The sequence below is a fragment of the Phoenix dactylifera genome, unplaced genomic scaffold (genome assembly GCF_009389715.1).
Source record: "Phoenix dactylifera cultivar Barhee BC4 unplaced genomic scaffold, palm_55x_up_171113_PBpolish2nd_filt_p 000274F, whole genome shotgun sequence".
Taxonomy (NCBI): domain Eukaryota; kingdom Viridiplantae; phylum Streptophyta; class Magnoliopsida; order Arecales; family Arecaceae; genus Phoenix; species Phoenix dactylifera.
Window position 1 is genome coordinate 413,463 of NW_024067759.1, and position 10,799 is coordinate 424,261.

The 10,799-nt window shown below is 36.5% G+C and overlaps 1 protein-coding gene across 5 annotated transcripts in view; it reads left to right on the forward strand.

Annotated features, from left to right (window-relative positions):
- Window positions 1-10,338, forward strand: part of LOC103718064 (BEACH domain-containing protein C2-like) — a 57,195-nt gene extending 46,857 nt beyond the window's left edge. For 3 of the 5 annotated variants that reach the window (XM_039117759.1, XM_008806709.4, XM_026808837.2), the window contains 15 exons: window positions 1,507-1,576; window positions 1,697-1,780; window positions 1,861-1,917; window positions 2,010-2,078; window positions 2,163-2,249; window positions 2,336-2,452; window positions 4,800-4,949; window positions 5,144-5,228; window positions 5,319-5,439; window positions 5,995-6,091; window positions 6,173-6,286; window positions 7,459-7,828; window positions 8,597-9,396; window positions 9,509-9,631; window positions 9,913-10,338. In XM_039117759.1, the coding sequence (XP_038973687.1) occupies window positions 1,507-1,576; window positions 1,697-1,780; window positions 1,861-1,917; window positions 2,010-2,078; window positions 2,163-2,249; window positions 2,336-2,452; window positions 4,800-4,949; window positions 5,144-5,228; window positions 5,319-5,439; window positions 5,995-6,091; window positions 6,173-6,286; window positions 7,459-7,828; window positions 8,597-9,396; window positions 9,509-9,631; window positions 9,913-9,978 (2,410 nt within the window). In that variant the 3' untranslated portion in view covers window positions 9,979-10,338. Of the gene's footprint in view, window positions 1-1,506; window positions 1,577-1,696; window positions 1,781-1,860; window positions 1,918-2,009; window positions 2,079-2,162; window positions 2,250-2,335; window positions 2,453-4,799; window positions 4,950-5,143; window positions 5,229-5,318; window positions 5,440-5,994; window positions 6,092-6,172; window positions 6,287-7,458; window positions 7,829-8,596; window positions 9,397-9,508; window positions 9,632-9,912 lie in introns of those variants that run through there. The other 2 variants (XR_005507750.1, XM_039117760.1) reach the window with 2 other exon arrangements.
- Window positions 10,339-10,799: the final 461 nt, after the last annotated feature.

A 10,799-nucleotide genomic window follows, 5' to 3' on the forward strand; every position in this document is an offset into this window, starting at 1 on the left:
ATTTCACTGGTGGTGGTTGAATGGACCAACTATGAAACGTCTTTTATTTTCGGAGCATAGTGCGGCGCCGAGCGAGAAACGTCTCTTCTTTCGGTTTATTCACTGATCTGAAATGAAACATATCTTCTAAACATTACTTGCACCCATTATTTTTTGGACTCCTTTTATTTTCTTTGCACGAGAATCAGGTTTTTAGGATTATTCATATTGACCTCTGTAAACATTTTCTAGAGGATAATGTGCAACAATGTCGGCAAACTGCTAAGAGAATTTGGCATGTCTGTGATGAAATCCTCAATTATTTGTTGGGAGTCTATTCTTATTCATGATAAGAATGTAGCAATGTGTTTAGTAATATTGTAACGACCAAGGGTCTCAACAAAAAAGGACTAGCTAGATGCTTAAGTACCCAACATCTCCTCAATGCATAGCCAATGTATGACTAGACAAAGTCTGTCATTTAAGCCTGATGTCTTTGCCAAGGAAAGGGTGGAAATCACAAACCCCAGGATCCCTCTTGTGGTTAGCCTAAAAGGGACAATGATCCCTTAGCCACATGGTCTATGGACTAGGTTGGCTCTAATACTGTTCATAACAACTTAGGATCTCACCCAAAAATGGCGAATCAGGAGTTATTATTTAGGGTCCTTGCCCTTGCTTAAGTACCCAAGGCCTCATTTATGTACGCCCAATGTGGGGCTAAACATGCCCGCATGGTCCTCACACTCTCCCCGTTTAAGCCCTGGCATCCATGCTAGGGGTAGGATATAGTCATAAACAACATGACTAGCTCGTAGTAAGCTCCAAAAGGGTCTGTTTTGTAGTGACTTCTAGTCACGTGGGCTGCAGACTGGGTTGATTTTGTTTGTGATAAGCCTAGATCTCACCTAAATGGGGCTAGCTAAAAGTTAGTAATTGGAGCCCTTGGCCTGCTATGGGTACTTAAGGTCGGCCAAGACCCCAATTAATAACTTCTTGTCTAGCCATTTTGGATGAGGTCCGAGGTCTTTATAGTTATTTCTAGAATGAGTATACTTTCCTAAATTGTTCGAATCAAACAATCACTATGCTAATGCCAAGAGTGCAACTTTGACCATACATTGTCATCATTGGATATGATAAATGGAAAACTTGCAACTTAAGAACCAATCTGCTTGTATATGATATGTGTAATGAAATATACTTGTTTTTTCCCTATACATGGTCTTATATATGGTTAGTTATGTATCTTAGTATTGTTATTTTGGTGCTTGTTGTTCTGGAGCACTAATATCCTGACTGTCTTTGATTATTACTAGAGAGCATGCAATGCGTAATGTGATTTTTCATCTTTATAAGATTGACTGATGTATCTAACCTTAAATACTCTTACATATGAGCAACCATAGATAATTTTTTAATGAGTAATCTTGCTTTTTGATTGTTAGAGTACTCTACAGTCGTATTAACTTTTAAATTATTTAATGATAACATGGTCTCTGTCATTTTGTGACATGTTCTTTTCAGATATCTTTTAAGGAGGAGTGCTTTGGAGTTGTTTATGGTTGACCGATCAAATTTTTTCTTTGACTTTGGGGTAACATATATGTGTTTGAAATTCGCTCTTCTCTCATATTTCATGATTATGGGACATGGTTGTTGCACCTGGCCATCATATTGCATGACTATATTGAACTTTTATTGCAATTCAATCCAGAGTATCGAAGGGCGCAAGAATGCCTATCGTGCTATTGTTCAAGCTCAGCCTCCTCGTCTAAATAATATATATCTGGCTACACAGGTCCTTACCCTTTTTGCAACTTATCATTGTTGTGGTCTAGTTTATATCAATCGTTATTGCAACTTTTTAATTGGTTGTAGAGACCTGAACAAATTCTCAAAAGAACTCAGCTCATGGAACGTTGGGCAAGGTGGGAGGTAAAAGATAACCATGCACTGCCTATTGATTCTACAATTGTTACATTATAGGGGTTAAAAGTTAAGAGCGAAGTACAATCGTGTCACTGCAGATTAGCAATTTTGACTATTTAATGGAACTCAACACCCTGGCTGGGCGTAGCTACAATGACATCACCCAGGTCAGTTTGTTGAATGTTTCTTTTAGTCATGTTTTGATTAATTTCATTGTAAGTCAGTTCCTAGTAACCTTTTATTCTTTGCAGTATCCTGTTTTCCCATGGATCTTGGCAGATTATTTTTCAAAGAAATTGGATCTTGGGGATCCTGCTTCATTCAGAGATCTTTCAAAGGTAGGTTCTTTACTTTCCAGGTCATGCTTGTCCTTACCATTTATAATTTAATTGTATGCTTGACCAGACTAATTATAATCATGCAGCCAATTGGTGCATTGAATCCTGACAGACTAATGAAGTTCCAAGAGAGGTACTCTAGCTTTGAAGATCCAGTCATCCCCAAGTTCCATTATGGTTCACATTATTCTAGTGCGGGAACGGTAATTATTTTATTTCAAATTTAACCTATATGACCATCTTGTCTATCATAAACCTACAAGACCATTCACATATATATTTGTGCATCCATTACCTTTGTCCATTTCCTCTTTTTGTTTATGTCTGCATGCTTTCTTTTGCTTTTCTCAGGTCGAGTTCTTTATTCCTCCTACTTCCTCAACCTATTTTTTTCAAAATGAGTTCTTTATTCCTTGTACTGTAGCATATATATTTTTTGTCAACATTATCGAACTTATTGCTTTGATTTCATCTGGTAGGGTCTATGCTGTTATGAAAATTGTTGTACAATTATGCATGATAAATATTACTGTTGTGAACTTGAGAGTTAACTCATTGCATGTATCTGCTTGAATCAATTTGTTAACAGACTGATACACCATAGAGATTGATGACTTTTGGATTGTTGCTAATCCTTAGATCATTCAAAGCTTTGTTGTTGCATGCTTGATTATTAAATATCAGTTGTGTCCTTGAGGCACTATTGTTTATCCTAAAAGGCATTGAGCTTCTCCAATTTGGTGCTTCTTATAAAGCTAGTGTCTCTAATCATGTTATGTAGGGTATCCAGTTTTTGGAACAGAGCCTAGATCTCTTTATTGCCAGTCAGAAAATTATCTCTTCCTACTGTAATCCTCAGTCCTGATATCATTTTGCCTTCTCTGCTTGAGTGCTCAAAATAGGAGTTATTGGCTTTACTAGCAAGGAAGTCCGAAGGAGTAAGCACTGTCCTAGAAGAGAAGAGTTCTTCTGTCTCCCTCTCAAGCCCTTCCTGTATACATAAATGCATGCATATATACATAATATATGTATTTATGTATGTGTAGATGTATATATGTGTTTGTATGTAAATGTGTGTGCATGTGCATGATATCCAACCATTCTCTCTCCCCTCTTGTTGTTGATGCTTTTGGGGCTCTTTCCTATTTAGATGCTAGTCAGAATGTGATCTCTTATAGAAAAGATAATTATTCTGAAGCTGCAAAAGTAAACTCTAGTCAAGCTGCTGGGAACTGGAAATGATTAATCCAGTATGTGAAGTATGAAAATGTGCTTCTTCTAAGGTTAATGAAAAACAGAAAAGGATGATTGTTACAGATTGTGGATGTTGGACTGCAAAATGCGCTTGTGTTGATCAGCCATACTGGTAACCAGTGAAACTACTTTTGCGATAAATATAACCTTATCAACAAATCTTTCCGGTTCTATAGAAATTTTAAGATTTTGCTGAATGGTGAAGAACATGGAAGAATAAAATATATTTCCTGTAAAGCATATTAACAACTTTTGTTATAATAAACATATGTCCGGATCATGTTATCATATTGTCTTGATATTTTGATGAGAAAAAATGAACTTTTATAACTTTCTGAATGTCAATCAACTTAATTTGAAGAAAGTAGTTATTGGAGGTACTTTCCATTTTCTCGAGAATTTCTCATAAAGATAAAAGAAATTTTAAACTCTTCTGAATCTCCTAAGTTATTCTGGATGAAAACCTGAGGGCAAGATTTTGTACTATGACTGTAAACCTGCTGCTAATGTAAGATACTTTATTATTTGTTGCTTTAATAGGGGCTGCTCGTAATTGTTCTCTCTTCTTGTACTTTTCTCGTCTTATTTCTATTTTCTTCCCTTTTCTGTTTATTCTTTGGATTGTTTATATGTGTTTGAGGGAAAAAAATCAAATAAAAGCAGATTATACATTTGATGTCATATTCTAGTTTGGCTGTGTATTGCAGGTTGAAGGAAGCTATCTTGATGTTATTAACTTTGAAGCTTTAGAAGCAATTTCATGTTTATGAAAAAGAAATCTTGCATAGATGTTTTCTAGGAGTATGTTAAGCAGTTTTATACTTACATCAGCTAGGCATTAAAGTATTTATTTGTTTGCGATGTTGATTAACTCTTGAAAGTTATTATATTCTCATCTTTTGTTGTAAATATCCTGTTGCTTTTAATGTTTCCCATTACCACTATGATTGAAGTTGTTGACAAAAGTGCTCATTTGCATTTTATATGGAATTCCCAAGAAATTCTGTACTTCTGCCTTGTATTTGATAGCCTATTGCTTAACACAATGTTTGCCAGACTGGTCGGTACCATACTATACCGGGCATACGGTACCATACTGGTACCGAACTGGTATGTGGTACTGTAGTGTACCGATATTCAGTATGCTGAACCTTACTATATCAGAATGCATACTGACACTATAATAGAATAGTACTGGTATGGGATCCGGTACCAAGATTGCAAACCTTGGTTTAATATAGTTGTGTTGGATAATTAGTTAAATTTGTGTTTCCTTCTGTCTTGGTGCTTTTGCAGGTCTTGTATTACCTAGTTAGAGTGGAGCCTTTTACTACTCTAGCTATTCAACTACAAGGCGGAAAATTTGACCATGCTGATCGCATGTTTTCTGATGTTAGCAGTACTTGGAAAGGTGTTCTTGAGGACATGAGTGATGTAAAAGAGTTGGTACGAATCCACATATGCAATTCATAAAAGCAATTTTTTCAGTTTATATTTTCTTAGTGTTGCACATGACTTTAGATGAGGTTGCCAATTGCCATCCATTGTTTCTACCTTTCGGTCATTACTGTTTTGATTATTTTCTGTGATGAATCTAAATGTGGCCTTTCTGTATCTAAGTTCTTATTCTGTGTCTCTAGGTCCCAGAGATGTTCTATCTCCCTGAGGCACTAACTAATGTCAACTCAATTGATTTTGGCACTACACAACTAGGAGGAAAGCTGGGTAAGTACATTTTGATGGCCAGAGTTTAGATGCACAAAAGGCGATGAAACATCTGCAAACAATGCATTCATGTTGAGTCATCTTTCGCAGATTCTGTCAAATTGCCTCCTTGGGCTGACAGCCCTGTTGATTTTATCCATAAGCATAGGATGGCTCTTGAGAGCGAGCATGTATCTGCTCATCTGCATGAATGGATAGACCTTATATTTGGGTATGTTAGTTATGTTCAAACTGTATACTTAGCAGGAATTATTCTTTCTTTATTATCACCGCTGTAACACCAAATGTGATGGTAGGAGTAACATGGAAAGAGGCCCATTATTTGTTCTTTTTGGCTTTTGTTTTTCAAATTTCTTTGTAGTAGATCCCACCAAGATATGGTTATGTAACAACTTGCCACCAGACAGGTCTAATTGGCCTAATAGTAAGGATCAATCAGAAAAGAGCATGCAACCTGACAGTCCATTATATTGATAGCCATGGTATTTATTCCTGATCAACAAATAGCACCTTCAAATGTGGATTATCTACAGGACTAACATTCGAGACCCCTCCCTAGCAACTAGTGTTAACCTTTCCATATGTCACCCAACATGCGTGCCATTAAGCTTCACCAAATCTAAATTCCAGCTTATCTCAATGGGATCTAAAACCAAGACCTCCACCAAATGAAGAGCACCCATATCTGGGCTGAGCACCTTTTTGTAGTTCTTTTTTCAGATACCTTTTACCATTTACTATCTGGATGGATAAACTGATGTTTCAGATACAAGCAGCGAGGCAAAGAAGCTGTGGCAGCAAATAATGTTTTTTTCCACATTACATATGAAGGGACAATTGACATAGATAAAATTGCAGACCCAGTAAGCCTATTGGAGTTTGTTCTTAATTTTCATGATTGAATATCATGGTTGCTTATATCTGTCCTTTTAAAACCTGTAAAGGTACAACGACGTGCTACACAAGACCAGATTGCATACTTTGGGCAAACCCCATCTCAGTTATTGACTGTCCCACACTTGAAGAAAAAACCATTTGCAGATGTACTACACTTGCAGGTACTCCTTGATGCGTTACTGCACTTGAGTTTGTCTTCCATAAACGAGGTGTTGCAAACATTTGTTCTGTGCTTGCATCCGTCAGTATGTTTTTCTGACAAATTTGGAATAATATTTTGCTGAACCTAATCTTGCTAACCTGCCAAATTGCCAAAAATACATGCTAATACAAGTTGATTAAGAATGATGTGGTTTCTTATACATTCAAAAAATTGAAACTAGAAATACGAATGGTCTAAATTAAAAATTTTGTTTGATATGGAACATCTTTTCCCAAGACCTGTTATCATGCTTGTCTAAATGAAATTGCTACACATGAAGTTGTTCTCACCAGCAGGAGTAGAGCCCTTTCTTGATTGTTTTATCCTCTGTAATCATTATGCTCTTGAAGATTCTCTCCATTCCAGCAATCCAGGTTATCCTCCAAATTTACTTCCTGGTGTCTAGCCCTTTGATTTGCTTTTTGCCAATCATGTCGGTTCTGCAAAATATGTTACTTGTGAGTCATCACACATAGTGCTTGGAGATCCAACTCGGGCTTATTTCATTGATATATAATCTCATCATGTCCAGGTTGCTTAAAGCCATATTTCTGCTCTTGAAGTTACCTGATTATATTACAGATGTTCTCTAATGGATGCAATATCTTACTTATCCTCTGTGGAAATGCAAGAAGCATGTGGCTTTTGAAAGTCATAAAATGTCTTATTGGTTATGCCATAGTATAGCATTCTGTCTGTTTGTTTTTAATAGACCTTTCCCTGTAAAAACAGATTTTTATGTTACCATTGTGACCTCAATTGTAATAATAGCCCATATGTGACAAAAGTTGTTTGTGTCTACATTACAGGTCATTTGCTACCCTGAAAGTAAAATACAATAAATTAAAATGTGCATTGTGTAAGCAGAGAGAGACATATTTTCCATGAATTTCAATTTTTGAATCGCTTTCTCATTGGCTTGTAATATTATATTTAACATAGCGATTGATTTTTGTCCTTTGTTTACTGCATTCATGGATCATTTTTGAATCTTTTGAACCTCACCTTTTGTGCATAATTAATTTTTTAATTTCTCCGCTGAAATCATGTTAATTTTATTTGGCATAAAGCATGAAGCATAAAGAGCTGATCCTTGCTTAGATTTTCTAAGTGTTTGTGCCTTTTGTTCAGACAATATTTCAGAATCCTAGCGAAATTAGACCTTATCTGGTTCCAAATCCAGAACATTGCAATGTTCCTGCTGCTTCTATTTTTGCATCACACGACTCTGTCATAGTTGTAGATGTGAATGCACCTGCAGCAAATGTAGCACTGCACAAATGGCAACCGAATACTCCTGATGGCCAAGGAACACCTTTCCTGTTCCAACACGGGAAAGCTTCTGCAAGTTCCACAGGTGGAGCACTCATGCGCATGTTCAAAGGACCAGGGGGATCTTGTACAGAAGATTTGCAATTCCCTCGGGCTTTAGCATTTGCTGCATCTGGAATACAAAGTTCCACTGTTGTTGCAGTTACATGTGACAACGAAATTATCACTGGTAGGTATCAGCTTTTCTATTCATCTTTGAACATTTATCCTAAATTGAATTTCAACTAGCTGCTTTCCCCTAGAGAAATTTTGAAGATTCTGACCTGCTTAACATCCTCTTTTATTATCAGATACATCAGATTATAATGTTACTTGCTAGATTCATAATGTTAAATAAAGCATCCAAATTTCGATCCATGCCAACTTTATTGGCATCATAATTATTGAAAATATAATTGTGTTGTATTTTTCTGGTAAGTACATACTATCAGTGCTACATTCTGAGCAGGTATAGTTTGGTTATGCAGAATGGTGAGAATATGCATGCCTTCCAGCTTTCTCAGTTTTGAAATGAAAGTCTAATTTATATATTGGAAGGACATAATATTAATTGCATTGGCTGACCTCAATATGTTTGCTAATATAGAAATATTTAGACCACCAAAGCTAGCATATTGCATTATTCAGGTCATTATTTTGAGCTTTCTGAGTCAATTCACTTGAGGAAATATCTCCTTGTAATATGTTAGTGTCAAACCAAACTTCTAGTTTTAAAATATAAGACAATAATATCCAGTTTGTTATTTTATATGATTTTTTACTTTTTCCTTTTCTGTTTGAATATGGCTGGTAATCGTCCTATTCGACAGCTACGTTAGTCTGTCAAATACAATATCCTCTTTATGTTCTTCATATAATGAGAGGACTGCATATTTGGACCTTTCTTGCCTAACTGTATGGACATCCTGTTGATTTTTTATGCTGCATATATATATAGGTGGGCATGCTGATAATTCTGTAAAATTGATATCCTCGGTTGGAGCAAAGACCATTGAAACTGCAGCAGGACATTGTGCACCTGTTACTTGTCTGGCTCTCTCTCCAGACAGTAAATATCTGGTTACAGGTTCTCGAGACACAACTGTAATACTTTGGAGAATACATCGGATGTCCCCTTCACACATGAATAGTGTTTCAGAACCTTCCTCAACCACACCCGCAACTCCAATGAGTCCTAATGCAGGTGTTAGTAGCTCAAACAGTACCCCAGAAACTAGGAGGCACCGGATTGAAGGTCCTATGCATGTGCTAAGAGGTCATCTTGGGGCAGTAACATGCTGTTCTGTTAGTTCTGACCTAGGCATTATTGCTTCCTGCTCAAACAATTCCGGTGTTCTTCTGCATTCGTTAAGGAGAGGCCGGTTGATGCAAAAGCTAGATATTAGGGAAGTATGTGCAGTCTGCCTCTCATCTCAAGGAGTTGTATTAATATGGAACAAGTCAGAGAAGAAACTTTCTACCTTTACAGTCAATGGGATCCCCATTGCTACAAAAGTTCTATGCCCTTTTTCTGGCGCAATCAGTTGCATTGAGATTTCTGTTGATGGAAAAAGTGCTTTAATTGGAACCTGTTCTTGTAGAGATGATAAGCCGAAAGAAGAATCTGCTTCAGAAGATGATTCGCAGTTGAATAAGACCAATTGTGGTGCAACAGAATCACTTCCACATGGAGCTAATGAAGAAAGACTAGCCATTCCTGTGCCTTCAGTTTGTTTCCTTAATTTGCATACTCTGAAGGTAAGGCAATATATATAGGGGAAAACTACTATATACTGGGTTTCATGTTCAAAATTGCCACAGTTGTTGTTCCTGTTCGGTATGATTTAAATTAACAGAAGTTGTTGTGCAGGTATTTCATACCTTGACACTAGGGGAAGGTCAAGATATCACTGCTATAGCTCTAAACAAGGATAATACCAATCTTTTGGTTTCAACAGCAGATAAACAGCTCATTGTCTTCACTGATCCTGCTGTAAGTGTTTCTAAATTAAGTTCTGCATTAGAAAAAAAAAGTTTCCTGCTTTTGTCATCCTATTAGATTTTTGTATGGGTCACCAGTAATTCGAGTTTTCTGCTTCGTAGTTAATTTGACACTTGATTAGAAAAAAGGAATCTCTATGACAAAGTTGAATCGTATCCTCTTCTGTTGACCTCTATGCATACAACCCTCTTACATCACTCCCTAGAATGGGTGTTTAGTGGTATGCATGGATGGACTTGCGCTGATATTGAACTGTCTTCTCATCTTTGCAGTTAAGCCTGAAGGTAGTGGATCAGATGCTTCGGCTTGGTTGGGAAGGTGATGGGCTACTCTGGTGATGAACAAGTGCAAAAGGATAGGTACATTCTTGGAACTTTGGCAAATCTTGGCCCGCTGTCGAACAAGTACACAAGTTAGAAGAAGCGCCGCCGGAGCAAATAATAGTTTGATATGATTTAGATACGTTTGTGTAAAGCAGGGAAAGTGAGACATGGAGGAAGAGTTGTTTTTTTCTTTTGGTTTTTATTATTTGTGTGATCTTATTCTTTTATATATAAAGAAAATCATTTTTGTGATAATTTCCCTCTGTACTTTCATTTCTAGAGTTTCTGGCCATTCTTACAATTTGTATGCATAATAGTGTGCAATTGAAATAATGCACTGTACATGAGAACATGAAGGAAATTATAGCTTATGTATTCCTGATGCTTTTGCTATGTTAGAAAGGGTACCAATTATCTTCAAGATATCATTAGGAGACTGTTGGATGCCCCAGCAAAACCTAATGAAAACCTGTGGAAACTATGAAATTTAATTATCATCATCATCATTATTTGGCGGTAAAACTTGATTTTTTATGGAATATATTACTATTAGGTATTAGGAAATATGGGAACGGATATAACCATAATCTTGACATAGAAAAGTGCTGGAGAAAAGGATTTTATAGCTGCTTAAGAAAGCAGAAGCCAATCTGCCACTCCATTCCAGGATCCTGGATGTGTTCTGTACAGACTTATCTCTTAATATCATGAAGTCATAAGTTGTCTTGGGTGCAAACGTCACATTCATGATGAACAAACTATTAATTAAATCATAATAAAATGCCAGTTATCATATGAACTCGTGCACAGGTGGAGAGACTAGAAAGAAATAAGAA